The sequence below is a fragment of the Mirounga angustirostris genome, unplaced genomic scaffold (assembly GCF_029215605.1).
Source record: "Mirounga angustirostris isolate CCGP_5_RB_7025 unplaced genomic scaffold, mMirAng1.0.hap1 SCAF_10, whole genome shotgun sequence".
Classification (NCBI taxonomy): Eukaryota; Metazoa; Chordata; class Mammalia; order Carnivora; family Phocidae; genus Mirounga; species Mirounga angustirostris.
In genome coordinates, this window is record NW_026991718.1 from 43,533,196 (window position 1) to 43,550,735 (window position 17,540).

The following is a 17,540-nucleotide window of genomic DNA, read 5'->3' on the forward strand; positions in this document are numbered from 1 at the left end:
TATTGTGCTCTTTAGCATCAGGGATAACACTGGGAGTTACGGAGCTAAATATAAAAATATAATAATATATTATTTATAACATAATAATATATAATATATAAAGATAATAAATATAAATATTTTAATTCTCTGTGTCTGTTGGTTTTCACAGACTTTGTTAATTTGTCTTATAGTTTTGGTTTGTTTTCTTTTTCATTATTCAAGTATCAGGGATCACTTATCCCTGGGGTGAAGTTATGTTCCCTCAAAGAATTCTCAATCCTTCAGGTTTGGCAAAGATATCAGAGAGACAAGAGTATCAGAATTACACGTAAAAGGCTCTAAGAAGAGAGGTTTTAAAAACTCTTTAAAAACCAATACAATTGGCTTAGGGCTTGAAACCAGCCCTTGCCCCCCCTCCCCACTCCCCGGGCCCCCTTTTTTAAAGTCACTTAGCAGCCAAGTTCTTTGCTTTAGAGCTTATGTCTAGATTCGTTAGTTGGGCCTTGCTCTATTTTAATTAATACACTAATTTTAATATGGGCATTTCAAAGTACCTTATAACCCTTTCTTAATAGAAATCTTACTGAGTTGTAGAAAGGAGTTGTACGGGAAGTCAATATCACTAATTATCAGGTTTGCTATGAATGCAAATGAATGATGGGATTCATTCTGTTTGTTTACCTATCAGATATCCAGTCATTCCAAATGTCAGCCATTCCAGGAAGCCTCTGTGCCCCCCGGCTGGAGTGGGAGCTCCTCCTTTGCTTTCCCACACACCTTTTTCTAATCTATATTGTTACCTGTATTGCATTTTATTTTTTGTACTGTTTTTGTTTTTTTCTTGTTTTGTTTTGTTTTTGTGGGTCTCCCCTTTCAGACTGAGTTCATAGAGACCAGGACTGATGCTTCAGTGTCTCTATCTCAGGGTAGGTGTTGAGTTATGTCTGGCTAATTGACCCCAGGCATATAGAGGATTAGAGATGGGGAGAAGGAAGCAGTAGAGAACAGATCAGGTAGCGAAGGAAGGAGGCGAGAAGGCTATTACAGCAAAATGCATATCTTGCTGATGGTGAAAACTAAACAAGGCTATGCAGAATCAGGTGTGGGAGGGAAAATAAAATGCAAAAAAGCCGCAGAGTTGATGAGAAGGGTGAAAGGAAAGAGAATCTTTTCTTCACTTAGTTGGGGTAGTGAAAGCACTAGATAATAGGGATAAATTAGGCCCATTAAAATATAGAGAGGGCAGGAGATTAATGTTGTCTCCAAACAGGTGGCAGTCCTGCGCGCATTCTTTAATTAGTGTTTAAAAGAGAAAAGAAAATTGGGCAATTAGAAAAATAACGACACTAGGCAAAAACATCTCCTGAAGAAAACCTCAAGAAGAGAATGAATATACATTAACCACAAGATTGGTCTTGCAGGTTGGGATGTTAGGAAACTTGGCATGTTTGCTGAATACTTTTCTATGATTAGGAAAAGAAATATCATGGGCCCGGTAAAACATGCCCAAATAGTCTTAAATGCAAAGGTTGAACAATTCCATGTTTGAGACAAAAATACCTCCCTTCTTTTTCTTCTCTGGGAATATAATATTCATCATTTCTTCAGGTGTCATGGCTCCCATTCAAGAGTATACTGGGGAGGGTACAGGAGGGAAAGCCAAGATTGGTGAAAACAGTCACTGACTTCAATGGGTCCATGTGTAGGTTTACACACAACACATGTGTACACATACACACTATGCTCATGCAAGTGGAAATTAGCTATGATCTTTCATGAAGTACAGATATCAATGCAGAATGGCATAATGTTAATGGGGAGGCACAGATTTAGGAATTAAATAGCTTGGATTCACATCTTGGCTTCACCCCTTTTGAGCCTTATCAACTTGCATTAGTCATCATATACCAATTTGGAAACTCTGTTTCTCATCTACAGAAAAGGAGGAACAGCCGGCTGTAAGACTGTTGAGAGATATTGTTTATAAAGTACCTGGCACGCTGTCTGGCACATGGCAGACTGCTCAATAACTGCGGATTCCCTTTCCTTCTTTCTCAAAGGTCAAAATGGGAAAGTGGTGCTGAATAAATTTTCTTCTGGAGAATTTCCAATCTCCCAAAACAGGCAACCAGGGATAGTAAATTGGCACTTTCTTTGCTTAAAATATTCAAATTGTCTTCAGGATAGGGGGTTCACTTTCCGGACATATCCAAGGAAAGTCAGAAATGCTAGAGCTTAGCTGAATTAGCGCCCAGAGGAGAGGTCAGGTGAGTTCCTGGTGAAATCTTTTGCCTTCTGCTTACACTGAAAAGACAGAAGACCTGATCAGATCTCACCTTTGCCTTGGTTCCACTTTGGTTATACTTGTTTTAGAGAAAGAGAGAGAGAGTGCACATGGGCGGGGGGGGGGGGGGGTAGCAGAGGGGAGAGGGAGAGAGAGAATCTTAAGCAGGTTCCACACCCAACACGTAGAGCCTTACCTGATCTCAGGGTCCTGAGACCATGACCTAAGCCAAAATCAAGAGTTGGACACTTAACCGACTGAGCCACCCACGTGTCCCTGGTTATACTTTTTCTAAGTATGTCCAAGAGTCAACAGCCCTCTTGCCTTCTGTTGATGGACCTGTCTAAAGGGACCATATCTAATTACATTCAAACTCCCATTACTATCTTGATCAGTCCATTGTTTCAGGAAGGGCCAAGGCTAAATAAATTTCCAACTTGAGATTCCAAAGACCCAACCATGATACCTAAGATTGGCAGTGAAGTGTTCCAAGTTGTATTTAATTCTTCAGATGTTTTCCTTTGCCCTTCTCCTTATTCCACTTTCACTTCCTAAGTGTAGCTACTGCTGATACATTAACCTGGGAAGCTCTATGAACACAGATGTATTAACAGGTTACTACTCTCAGAAATCTTTGCATTTCTTGAAATGTTCCAGATAGAGATAATCTTAGAACTGGCAGCAAAATTGTCCTATTAATGAGGATGTTTCTTGGAGCAGACAATCATGAAGCCCCTCTACATTCTCTTAGTCCTAGCTCTTGCCAAATTCAAGGATCATCTTTCCAAGTTGCTAATCACATGGTTAGCTTAGACAGCTGAAAAAACATGGCAGCAATGCCTTGATTTCTCCAAATTAAAGAGTTTATAAAGCACTGTTCTTGTGAACTATGTAGTTCTAAAGGACAGAGTCACTCACTGAAGGGGAAAAAAAAACTGATGTTGGGCATATGAGAAATAAATCAGTAAACCTACTAATGAGCAATGACATCATGGGCAATAAGCCTCATGGATATAGTCAACATAAATCCTCTTCCAAGCACTTTGGGATGGGGTCATAAAATTAGTGATTTCGGCAATGAAAGATGTTTCATTTTTCAACTTCAGGAGAGAATATACTGCTCTATCTTGTGGCATTTCACTTGCAAATTTGATTCTAATTTGATTGGTTAAAAACTGTTTCACACATTGAAAATTGAAAAATGCAATGTTAAAAAAAAGTCAGATTAAATGGAAATCTCATAAAATGAAGAGAGGTGAACATTATGGCTTATTAAGCACAGTTTCGATCTACCCAACAAAGACATATTCTCTAGATAATAAAGAGTATTTTATCAGAGCTCAGCTTTCATTCATTTCACTAAATTAGCCTCATTGATACTAATTTCTTTCACCTCTTCATGGACATTATTGTCCAGAATTTCATCAGTTTGAAAGCCATACCCTTTCTGAAGTCCCCATGTTCCTATAAATCTGAAAGAGCAAAGACCTCAAGCAAGGGTATAAGCAGAACATGGTCATGATGTAACTGGCGAGCTCACTTCCTGAGGCATTGTAGATGCTCTGGTGTCATGATTGAATTTTAACAATGGTGATTCTATCATGGACTCACACCAACAACACTTTCATTAGCTTGTTTTTACACAGCTTATTCCATGCACATGAGGGGTGGTAAGAGGGCAGAGAAATTACTAATCAAAATCCCAAATTGTGTAGTATAAAATATCATTATTCTCTAAATGTTTTCTCATAGTGTGAGACCTGCTAGTATTTCAGAGTGACTATTGCCACAGTCATAACTGTCCATCAGGTAAAATGAATGTAGGGGTGGCTTGGCCATGAGCCCAGTCACATTACAGATTGGAAACTTATTTTCCCTGAGACCCCATACCAAATAATTTAGGTAGGAGCTACCACCAGAATAGGAGAGGCCTAACTAAACAAAATGGTGGCACGTCCCTGGGTTACAAAAACATACTACCTTCTTTTTATTTATTTATTTATTTATTTATTTATTTATTTATTTATTTATTTATTTATTTGACAGAGACAGAGACAGCGAGAGCAGGAACACAAGCAGGGGGAGTGGGAGAGGGAGAAGCAGGCTCCCCGCTGAGCAAGGAGCCCGACGTGGGACTCGATCCCAGGACCCCGGGATCATGACCTGAGCCGAAGGCAGTCGCTTAACCAACTGAGCCACCCAGGCGCCCCACTACCTTCTGATTCAATTATGGAGAATTTATCTAGAAGAAGATTATTCCAAGTCAGAGTGAGAGACTAGAGGTAGGGCAGATTGGACCCAGAAAGGCTAATAGACATACCAAGGGTCAGGCAGGTAATTAGTAATGGCTTAACAAAAGACATCTGTTAAGAGGATAAAGTTTGGGCAATAAATGATGAAAGTAGAATTCTGGTTTCACCATAACTACTTTTGTAATATAGAAGGAATTATTATTTGCTTCCAGAGTCAATTCTCATTTTCTAATATGAGAATTATAAACTCTACCTTATACTGGAACTGTGAACATTCAAGGTAATGTTGAATGCTGATTCCTTGGTATATAAGAAACTGACTGCAACAAATTATTAGAAGAGGAAAGAACAGAAGCCATACATTATGATCCAAGCAGATAATCTGTTCATTTAATCATTTAACATGAAGCCTACAAACTAAACTACTCGATAGGTGAGGTAATTTGCTAAGATTAGGGTATCTGGTAGTGAAGCAAGTTGGCGTGGGTCCTGCCTTCACACATTCTACAATCTGAATGGCCATTAAGCAAGAAACACACATATAAACAATTAATTACAGGTTGTGCTAAGTGCTGTGAATAGAAACCTCAGAGAGAAAATAACAGTGTACACCAAGGAAAACATACATTCACAGAGACATGAAAGATGAGTAGGCATTAACTCAAAGTGTTTAGAAGGGAGAGATCTTTAGAGATGGGAAGTCGTATGTGCAAAGGATATACAGCAAGGCAAAGGCCAGTGAGTGTGAGGATTGAAAGCAGTCAAAGAGTAAGGGAGAGAAGGACCTGGGAGAAGTAGTCATGGAAGAGACTGTGTAGGCCTTAAACAGCATATTAAAAAACTGTTAACCATACCAGGAAGCCAATGGAGTGGTTTTGAGTAGAGAAGCCACTTGATGCAATGTCCTGTTCTAAGTGATCTTTCTACAGGCTGGAGAATGTATTGGGCAGATGCAAACAGAGAAAGCAGGGAGAGATTATTGTAGTAGTTCAGAGAGACATCACGGTCACTCTGCCTGAGGTGATGGCAGGTGGTTTCCAAGAGTTCAGGAAGGAAGGCGTAGTCAGTGGCTGTTCCAGCAGCTGGGTGAAACTTTTCAACAGGAAGCTCCAAAGTCAGGCAATAAAAAAGGAAATCAAAGTAAGAGACAGTAGGCACAGAGGGTGCTGGGAAATTAATATTAGTGCCAGAGCCGAGTTAGCGTGGGGAAGGGCAAAGAGGGGTTCCATTTTCAACTAAATCTGTGGTACTGCCAAGAGATCAAAATAGGGACTCGGTTGTGAAGTGCAAGTTGCTGGGACTGCATATAACGTGATGCACAGTTACTAGAGTGAGACACAAGTTCAGAGGAAATAGCATGGTTACCCTATGCTGAGTTGCCTGAAATAATGGCTTGGAATTCATTTAATATCCTGTAACTAGGAATAGAATTAGTCTCAGACATCAGGAAGAGCTAAACCAGCAGATGAAAGCTATGAGACCCAACTCCAGGAAAACAGAGGACTCAACTAACCCAAGGCAGACACAAAAGCACATTATTATTCTTCATTAACTTAATCTGTGTGTATGTTTCTAATACTCTCTCACAAAGATTTATAATTACACACATCTTACAAAAAGGACGCAAGATCAGGCCAAATAAACAGAAAGACATGCACAAAGATGTAATTTCAGTACCCTGCCAAACAGACCAAAGTAATATATCTATTAGTATTCAATATGATGTTTTTTTCACCCACTGTTTTATAATGATGCAAATCCAATTTCTTGAAACTGTAGAGAGCTCTGGGTGTTAAAATGTCTGGACCTTGTCTTCTACACAGTTGCAAGGTAGCTCATTCTCAAAACAGTGTTACTCCTAAGCATCTAGCAAAATAATGAGCAATATCTTTCATGTCATTTCACTAATATCCAGGGAAAAGAAAAACACTTAGGTTTCCTTCTTTGTTCGCTTTCAAAAGCAAAGAACTTCTTTCCTATCTGTTTTGTATTTTTTTTATTTTCTAAATCATATTCTGATTCAAAGAAAAGATGTTTTTCTGGTTTTCCACTATGGGCTTAGATGAGCCATTACACTTGATTATCTCTAGAAGTCACTGATGGCCAATCAGAAGTACTAAGGCTATACATTTTAACTTGAGTTATTAGAATTAACAAATTCTATCCTTGTCCAAATGGAATCTTTAAGTTTACCTTTCAAATTTGTTAGGTCAAGTTTTCACAACCAAAATATCACATGAATATATTGTATGCTGTTAGACCGGCCGCCCCCCTGCCTGGGGCAGAAAAGTCAAATTTACAATGCTAATATTTCTGTAAGAAGGTTCTAAGTGGTACACTTTTCTTCAAATAGGCAACGATTTGTCTATCTGTATATATGCTTATATTCCTTTTGGAGTGGTAAAAAGCAGCAGACATACCAAATTCAATATACAGACTATACAACTGGGAGAACATTCATACATTAGAAAGCTATTGTCAAGAACAGTTAACTATTTCTTTACATAATTAAGCTCAACAAACATTTACTAAGAAATTGTGAGTCTGCTAGTTACCGCAAGAAATGCAAACTGATAAAGCCTGGGTTATCAAGAAACTTAAAATATAAAAAGGAAGACAAAATGTAGATTTTCTTCATTGGAGCCATTAGTAAGTACCATGAAAGAGAAATAGTTCTGAATTTATGTTTGACTTTGAATATAGCTCACTCTTCAAAGCACGAATCTGAAGTTAAAAAACACACACATACACACACTGATGTGTCAATTACAAGTATACGTCATTAATCTACATGATTAATATTAATAAAAAGTATATATATATAAATGCATGGGTTTTTTCCTCACCTCAAATAAACAAAAGGTTACCTGTCATCTCAATAGTATAAATAGAATCTTAACACGTGAATTTCCTAATCTTTTCTTTTTTTTAAACTACCTGCAGATATTTGCCTGGCTCTGGTTTTAAGCTATAATATGAACGTATACAGACATGCAGGCACACACCCACTCACCATCCCCTCCACCATCACAACCTGCATACTTTATTTTTTTATTTTTTATTTTTTTTAAAGATTTTTATTTATTTATTTGACAGAGAGAGATAGTGAGAGAGGGAACACAAGCAGGGGGAGTGGGAGAGGGAAAAGCAGGCTTCCCGCTGAGCAGGGAGCCCGATGTGGGGCTCGATCCCAGGACCCTGGGATCATGACCTGAGCCAAAGGCAGACGCTTAACCGACTGAGCCACCCAGGCACCCCATAACCTGCATACTTTAGTGTGAAAATGACATCTGTCATATAACAAGAAATATAATTTTTAAATCAAATTATGCTAAACTTTTCTCCAATTAAAAATACTTAAAGGATTGCTAAACTTAGTATATTTGCTGTAACAGCAACATTTCAAGTTAATTACTCTATTAAAAACAGTGAGAGTCCACATTGGCCATCCATGGTACCAATACTCCCTTGGACATGAGGATGGAAGGCCTCTGAATCTGAAGCATCAGCATGCACAGGGAGTATCTGTTGATGTATGCCACCTTTAATAATTTAGTATGTTGACTTATACTTTCCACACGAGTAGTCTTGTCTTAACAGCAGTAAATACAGCTACAAAGCAGTGAGGAATGGCAATTGGCTGAGGGCACTAATTACACTGTCTTGACTTGAATTAAAATTGCTAAACAGCAAATGAGATTACCAGCCTAAAGATAACCTTAATTTAAATGCAAGGCTGCATTTATCTCATCTACAATGTAATTTTCCAGAGGTGTAGAAAAATACAATTTTAATGGAAATCCATTGTTTAAAAATATAATTAAAGTTTCTGGTCCCTCCCTCTGTCCCTTCCCCCACACACCCCACCCTTTGATTTTGTTCTACAGGCAAGATATGCAGACTGATTTAGAGGTCAGAATGAAAACATTCAGATCGTGTTCTCATGGCCAGACATTACTTTCAGTACCATCTTCATTTTTAATGATTAAGCACTGGCTATGGGACAGATACATGCCAAAGGAGTGGGGAGTGGAGGGAGAAAAGGGAAAATGACCTTATGCAATCCCTGGAGCTAAAAGGAACCTTAGAAACAATAAGAACTGAACTCTACCATTTGATTAAGGGGGAGGCCAAGCCCCAGAAAAGCCAAGTGATTTTTCCAAAAACATAAGAGCAAGAAGGCAGCGCTATCCGGGTGGGGTCGGGGGGGAAATATATTGGCCTGGCATTTAGAGTCAGAAAATCTATGTTTGAATTCTCTTTCACTTACTAGTTCTGTGATAGGCCACTTCTTATATTGAGGCTCAAATTTTGCATTTCTAAAATGGAGACTGAAAGAATTTTGACCTAACAGGTCAATGAGAATACATGCACACCTACCTGAGTTATACAAGGGCTCAATGAAGATATTTTTCTCAGGGACATTTCAAGACCAGAACCCAAATGTCCAGATTCCCAGCCCAAATATACTTCTATTATAATACTTTCCCTTTCACCAACCCTGAGATTATAACCATGTTCTCATTAATCACACTGGATGTTTGGTGTATGTGTGAGCAGAAGGGGAACAAAGAACAAGAAATACTTGTGAATTAATATTTCTTACTGGTTGATATGAATCAAAACTCGGTTTGCTAATTACCAATGTACTATTACTACTAACAACACTAAGACAGGATAAAGGTCAAGGGGTTTTGTTATAAAACAAAGGTGAAGATTGATCTGAGAATTGAGGAAGACAGTAATTTTGAGATGAAGTTTGTCCTCATCAAGGACTTAAAGTCCTATGTACACTTTACACACTGCAAACACACTCACATATCACTGCATACATACTCCCTCCTACAAATATGTCCATAGTAATTTAATCATCCCTATCACTATAGGACATGGGAGTAGCAAGTAGAGGTGGATTCCTAGAAAAGTTCTACACAAAAGCCAACTAAAAAAACATTTTTTTTCTATTCTTCTCATTAATGAGACAGAAGAGAGGTAACAAACGGAAAGAAAGGAAGATAAAAAGGAAGAAAAACAGAAAGGAGTTAAATCATGATGATCATTTGGCAAGAGGATCCCCTTTACAGATGAAAATACGGTGGCCTTGGTTAATGTAAAGCTTCTGCTCAAGGGGAGATAACCTTGAATTAGGAGTCCAAGTTTCTAACTTTCACATTGCCAGCGTGTAGTTGTATGACCTTTGATAGACATGTAAAATTTCAAATACTTATCTGTAAAATGAGGACATTTCTTCATCTGGGTGAAAATGAGACCGATCAGATTACCTGGAAAGTACATTTTGAAATCCCTTCATTCCATGAGTATTTGCAATTGTAGGCAACAGAGATAAATTTCTTCTGAAAATAAGAAAGCCCATGTTTTCAAGATATAAATTCAGGAAAGATTAACTAAACAAACTGAATTATGGTAGAGCCTCACAGGTCCTAACGCTCGGAATAGTTCTACTTTCTAGAAGGGGTCCTGACGAGCCAATTAATCTTGTTTTCCTTGTGCCTTGACTTTATTCCTAGCTCTAGAGAAATAAAAGATGTCTATATTTGGTTTTATTTAACCACATTCTAAAGTCTGAGTTGCTTCTCAAGAAAACAAACAAGGTATTGTTTGTAGCTGAAATACCCTAATGAGAGTGCCATCTAGTCACCTCAACGGTGAAATATACTGGTAATACCTCCCCTTCCCCCAAAGAGATGTATTAGTGAGGCACTTTTATCTTTAAAAGAATATTTCTGTTACTCTCCACATTTCCAGCTTTCTTCAAATAGTCCTTAGTGTCTAGTCTCAACTCTAAGATGAATAAAAAAAAAAAAATGTCTAAAGCTGAGAATATAGCAATATTACTTGTTTTCCTATTTGAAACCAATGAGGAGTGAAGGAAAAGCTGAAGGAGGGTCTAAGAAGGACAATTGACTTGGTAGATGTGCACCTCGCTTCTTCATCCAAATTGAACTCAGTCTCTTCAAAGGATGTGCAGGGACCATATCTCACCTGTCCTGAGCACCATTCCTGGTACATGGTGAGTACTGAATAAATGCTTTCCGGGGTGTGGGGGGGAAACAAGAGCTACTAAATCCAGAGGTGCCTGGGTGGCTCAGTCGTTAAGCATCTGCCTGCGGTTCAGGTCATGGTCCCAGGGTCCTGGGATCGAGCCCGGCATCGGGCTCCCTGCTCGGCGGAAAGCCTGCTTCTCCCTCTCCCACTCCCCCTGCTTGTGTTTCCTCTCTCGCTGTCTCTCTCTCTGTCAAATAAATAAATAAAATCTTAAAAAAAAAAAAAAGAGCTACTAAATCCAGAAATTTAGCCAAAAAAGGCAGAAAAGGATCTAATCAGTGCTAGGATTTGTTGGAGTATTGATATGAAATGTCAGTAAAATAGTATCAAGTTGTTTTTTTTTTTTTTCTAAACTAGTTGCATAGCTCCCACCTTTCTCTTTTATGGCTCTGTCTGCCCTTTGAAAGTAATGGCAATCTGAATTTTTCTTCAGACAGTGAAAGCACAATAGTGTTCATCTCCTGGCACAGTAGTCTAGGAAAACACTACCTGATTTAACATCTTGAACCGTGTAAACTATGACTATGGAAAACGGATGTGTCACTAGAGGACGTCTTGAGGCCACTGTGAATTTGAACACCAGCCACAAATACACCAAAGGAGTTGCAGCCTGTATTAAATGGGTTCGGACAAGTTGAATTTCAGGTCATGGAAACCGGCCATCTCCTCTGTTTCCTCCCTGGTCAGCTCATACATGAGAGAATAATCAATAGCAACAATTGAACAACGAGATTTCTCAGAAACACACATCACAGCTGCAAAAGAAATGTGTACAACTTAGAAATTAAGGGACCATAGGAGATAGCATTTTAGAGAAATGGACTTCACAAAAACACTTGAATATGGCCCTTCCTATGAGATTATATTTAGAACCAAATCTCTGGTAGCCTGAATATTATCTTTGGTCACTGAACTCACCAATTAAAGTAAGGAGACACATGGAAACTGAATCTCTATGCCCAGACCTTAAAAGCATGCGTAATGAGATTTTTCCCATGGATTTCTCCATATGATTCCTCCTCCCTCCAAATCTTAGCTAAGGGATATGCCTTGCATAAAGGCCTGTTCCCATTACAACATCTTCTGATTAATTAAGGATTAGTTTTTAAAAGGAAGAAAAAAGCACCCTCTGATTTGGTTTTGTTAGTACAAATGCTCCCTATTTGCATTACACTCCTATCTGGAAAATTCGCCTAGGAGTGCCTTCTTAAATGACTGAGGCCCATGTTGAGTCATCTCTACTTAGGTATTGTTTCAATTAGCAATAATCGTGCCTCGGATAAACCTCATTGGCTACGATACTGCCACTGCACAAAGCTCTACTTAGGTATTGTGTGGCGGAAGTCCGCCACAGAGGCCCAGTCCTGGGCAACTGCAGATCTAAGTTTGTATATCTTTGCTAATTTCTTTTTTTTTTTTTTAAAGATTTTATTTATTTATTTGACAGAGAGAGACACAGCGAGAGAGGGAACACAAGCAGGGGGAGTGGGAGAGGGAGAAGCAGGCTTTCCGTGGAGCAGGGTGCCCAATGCGGGGCTCGATCCCAGGACCCTGGGATCATGACCTGAGCCGAAGGCAGACGCTTAACGACTGAGCCACCCAGGTGCCCCATCTTTGCTAATTTCTTTTCCTTCTCTGAGTCCTAGTCTGCTCCTCTGTAAAAGGGAGAGGCCTGGAAAAGTTGCTGCTGAAGGTCCCCAAAATGCTACTGCCCCCTGGAGGGCAAGCCATGATGATGGCTGACAAAATTTAAGAGTCCTGTTGGGGATGGAAAGGTAGGAATCAAGAATTTATAAACATCAGGAAGGAATCAAAGATTTGACTTAGATTTCTCTTGTGGCTAGCTCAGCTAGAGTTTGGAAGGGATGCTGATAAGGCAACTGGTTCCCATCGATCACAGCAGAGAGACAGCATTAAGTGTTGGTAGAAATATATGACTGGGACTGAGAGTGTTGTTAACTGAGGCCATTTAATAAAAAGCAACTCCCAGACAAGATACAGGTCAGAAAGAGGTTTTGTTTTTTTTTTTTTTTCTTTCTAGTTAGTCTGCCTGTGGTAGGCAGAGTAATTGCCATCTCTCTCCCAAACATGGCCACATCCTAATCCCTGAAACCTGTGAACATTACCTTACATGGCAAAAAGGACTTACATGTGATTCAAGATTTTGAGATGGGGACATCACCTGGATTATTCAGGTGGGTGAATCACATGAGTCCTTAAAATCAGAAAATTTTTTCAGCTGCAGAAAGCAAGAGAGAGAGCCCACTGCTGTTGACTTTGAAGACAGAGAGAGGGACCATGAGACAAGGAATGTGGGTGGTCTCATAATGCCGGAAAAGGCAAGGAAATGGATTCTCCCTTAAAGACTCGAAGAGAAAAAAAAAAAAACAAACAGCCCTGTCAAAACCTGGATTTTAGCTCAGTAAGATGCACTCTGGACATCTGAACCTCCAGAAATGTATGATAATAAATTTGTGTTGTTTTACGTCACTAAGCATGTGATAATTTGTTACTGCAGCAATAGGAACTTAATACAGTGCCACTGGATGAAGGCGTCCGGGGACACTCCAGACTGGTCCTAGAACACTGCCAAGCAGTTAGATGTTTCACCCACAAACTTCTTATTTTGTCATCTTTCTCCCTTGCAGGGATCAGCACATCAACGTATTCTACTTAACACAATTCAGGCTCAGGAAACACTCCTGAATCTAAAACATTCCCAATATACTGTAAGTATATAAGTGACTGATGTCAGTTCAAATATGCAATGAGCCTGGATTAAGAAATGAACTTCCAAAATTTTATCTTCAAAGAACAGCCGGCGATGAAGGAAGAATGGAGTGTGGACAGGGACTCTTTCAGGCATAGGTACAAACTCTCTCTGTCCTTAAGGCTACATCTTGACATCCTGTAAACTTTTGCTGTTTTGTTATTTGGAGAGCATAGTCTGTCCAACCTAGTGGTCTTAGTCACACACCATATACTGACAATGAAGAATTTGGGAAGGAAAAAAAATAAGGCATATTGGTAGTAGGATGAGAAGTAAAAGGAATGAAAATAAAAGGAAAGGAAAAAAGGCATTTTTTAAAAAGTGTATAAACTTCTCAAAGATGTAGGCATTCAAAATTTTAAAAACTGAGAGGCATCTGTGATAACTATAAGCATCATTTTCTCTATTATTTCCTACCATCTGCCTCCTCCTCTCTGCTCTTTTACCTCTGCTTTTCTGCCTCATGACCTGCCCTTTGCCTTGCAAAGTTCACTGGTAGTCAGAGGGCTTATTTTATTCTATTACTGCATTCTAATCCTTGGATTGGCCCACATAACACTTAGACATACACAAATGTTTTCTGTATGACAAAAGGGAAAGGTCCTTATTTAGAAAAGTCCTCTGTTTCCACATGAAGTACAGATGTGCAACATACATAGTTGATTTATAAACCAAACCAGAGTCTGTGACAGCACTTTTTTTTTTTTAAAGATTTTATTTATTTATTCATGAGAGACAGAGAGAGAGAGCGAGGCAGAGGGAGAAGCAGGCTCCCAAGAAGCAAGAAGCCCGATGTGGGACTCGATCCCAGGACCCTGGGATCATGACCTGAGCCGAAGGCAGACGCTTAACCATCTGAGCCACCCAGGCGCCCTGTGACAGCACTTTTTTTATAGGATATGAATAAAACTTAACAAATTACTATTTACTTGACTATCTCCTAGTATGTACTATTTTTCCTTGCCATATCTGTCTTCACTCCCCCCTCATTATAAATTAGCATCATTTCTTGGCACTTTTCAGACACAACAGATGTAATGCTATCAACATTTTCGTAATGCTAAAGTCACCATGAGCTCCAGGCATACTGATTGCTGTCAGCAATCCTATGTTTTTATTGTAAGTTTCTCTCTTTCTTCAATGTATTGGACTATATGGTGTATCTATAACAGAAACATGCACACTGCAATACCAATTGCTTGAATGGGCCATGAACCAAAATGAGCAAATGGAAACATCTGCTCACCTTCAAAAGTCATTAATGAATAAATAATTGCTCCAGATTATTTACAATCTATATATATAGACAGATATAATTTATAATCTATATAATCTTGCTCCAATCTAATCCTTGGATTGGCCCACATAACACTTAGACATACATAAATGTTTTCTGCATGACAAAAGGGAAAGGTCCCTATTTAGAAAAGTCCTCTGTTTCCACGTGAAGTACAGATGTGCAACATTTTTAGCAAGAACCACAATTTACTACAGTTTTTAATAACTTATGGAACTAAAGAAATTCTAGATGCATCAGCCACCTGTAGATTAGTACTGAAGCAATATTCCACCAAGAACCATCCTTTTCTAGATTTCTGGCGGCTTGCATTGTAAGACTCACATCGTGTCATGCTAAGTCTCTTTTTCTCATTTTGCTAAAAGAATGGCTAATAAAATTACAGGAGTCATGAAGAGGAAAGAAGCACAAACCTGTGGAGAAACAACACACACACACACACACACACACACCAGACTTAACCTAATTCACAAGTACTGCTACAGAGAAGTAGGCCCAGCATCAAAGAAATAAGTACTGTCTAAATATCCTCTCCTAAACCCCTCTTCATTGCCCTCAAGGGACAAACAGAATCTTTTCTCAAGTGGCAGAAAATGAGAAAAAGTAATTTTCAAGCCTAAATATAAAAGAGCATTCTTCATGTGTTCAGACATGTAACTATAACCTAACAATAACTATACTTTTGCCCCAAACCCAGTCCCATGACATACTACTCAACCCGCCAATGATCAGAACCCGTTTAGAAAGATGCCCTGGACACTGCCTTCACCAGCAATGGGGAGGGAGATGAAGACACCCATGGTCATGTCCAGGAGGTCAAGGCCTCTGTCTGAGAACAAAGTACACAGGCCACTAAAGGTCCAAATAAAAAGTTAAATAGTAACATAATCTTTCTATACATGAACTGCCAAAGCACAGAAGATACATTTTTAAAGGAGCGATCTGGGCAAAATGTAAAAACACTGAGTCAACATGTTTTCCAGCAAGAGTTGGTAACCTTTTTAAAAGTGAACTGTGAAGTTCTAACATCTTTCTTTCCAGAGTAAAGTGGATATGGGTGACTCTCCAACTCCTGCGGGGCTGTGGGAGGGAGCCAGAGACAGAAGTGGCAGAATTAGCCACAGTCTGGGTTTTGCCATCCACAAAGTCTGAGGAAAGAGTACTGACTTTAAAGAGTATTTAATTAAGGTGGAAAGAGCCTCAGAGCTTCAGGTGACCTGCACTGATTCCATGTTTTGCAGCCAATGGCAAGGCGACTCCCTAGTCCTCAGTAACATCATAAATGTGCATCAAGTGAACATGCTGGACAGCAGTTCTCCAAATGTGCTGAGAAAAGGTAGTTAAATATGCCCCTCTACCAACAAAAAGGACTGTGCAAACAGGATTGAGGAAACACGACTACCATATTCCTTGCCCCCTTTCCTTCCCACCAAATTAGAATGCCCAAAACTCTGAAAGTCCTGGCCAAAACTTGGTCCAACTCTGGAATTTCACAATATTTTTTGATCATCAATCTCTTATAACATTACTACCTGTGATAGATACTTTGTGAAATGTCTCCCAACAATTCCCACTTCCTGATTTCCATGCACTTGGATAACCTTCCTACTTAAGTGTGGGTTGGACCAAGTGGTTAGCTTCAAATGAATAAAATATGGCAAAGGCAACTGGGGTGTTATTTCCAATAACAGGTTATCAGTTGCTGTGATCTCCTTCTTCTGACTCTTGGTTTGCTCAGTCTGATGAAGCCATGTACCATGTTGTGAGCTGACCTATGGAACAGCCCATTTGACAAGGAACTGAGGGTGGTCCCCAGCCCACAGCCAGCAAGAAGCTAACTCCTGACAACAACTACATGAATGAACTTGAAAGTGGGTCTTCCCCTAGCCAAGCCTTAAGACCACGAGAGTCCTGGCTAACCCCTTGATTGCAGCTTTTTGAGATACCTTGAGCCACTGGATCCAGCTAAGCCATACCTAGATTCCTGACTCAGAGAAACTCTGAAATAATAAACATCGTTTTAAACCACTAAGTTTTAGGGTAATTTGTTATGCAGCAATTAGCAAATGCTAACACAATAGCATATCGAACTGCCCTATGGGAAACTCACTCTGGAGAGCCCTGATAGGATTTTTAAGGTTATTTCTTAGGTATCTTTTCAATGTATGAGATAAAGCAAATCATTGGAAAATAGATTTTCCTTATCACAATAGAGAAAAAAATACATAAGCCTTTAAATTATATGAACTCAATTGTCACTAATTAAAATGACTGAGCTGAGATTCACCTTTTCACTGGCAATGAGAAAGGATCTACAAAAATAAAGTATGAAAAAGACAGGTGCAAATTTTTCAAGCACTTTGGGTATACTCCAATCCCTGGGGGTGCTTTCTGCAAACTAATATTTATGCATTAAGGCAGGTCTGCAAAAGACTTCTTGTCTACACATTTTTGGATCAGTTTCAGTTTTGATAAAAACTCACAATATTAATTGTGTACAATTCACAATATTTCATTAAGACTGCTCTTCCTTGGAATAGGTCCTTGATACAAGCAGGCTTTACAAATTATCAAAACTTCTCTACCACTAGGAAACTCTGATCCCACATTTTGTGGTCTCACCAGAACTAAAAAACTGCTAGAATAACTTCAAAGCACTGGGAACTGTGATGGCACATAATGCAGGCTTAATGTTAGTATTTCCATTATCTCTTTATCACACTTAATGAATATATAAATGTATAAACAAAAATAAGTATGCATCTGTCTGTCAATGACATGATAAAATTAATGAGGCTGATTTCCTAATAAATACATAGAATGTACAAACACAGATGAGCATTATTGCCTTCAAAGAAAACACACTGAAGGTCTTTACACTTTTCTCAA

The 17,540-nt window shown here is 39.0% G+C and overlaps 1 protein-coding gene and 1 pseudogene across 6 annotated transcripts in view; both read right to left on the reverse strand.

The window, feature by feature from the left end:
• The window catches only part of CTNNA2 (catenin alpha 2), a 969,847-nt gene that overhangs the window by 452,167 nt on the left and 500,140 nt on the right, over window positions 1-17,540 (reverse strand). Inside the window, exon 7 of one of the 6 annotated variants that reach the window (XM_064573566.1) lies at window positions 12,166-12,201. The exons of the other annotated variants lie outside the window; for them this stretch is intronic. Coding sequence (XP_064429636.1) covers window positions 12,166-12,201 — 36 coding nt within the window. The remainder of the gene's footprint in view (window positions 1-12,165; window positions 12,202-17,540) is intronic. 6 annotated transcript variants of the gene reach the window in all.
• On the reverse strand, window positions 11,775-11,903 carry LOC123852259 (U4 spliceosomal RNA; annotated as a pseudogene).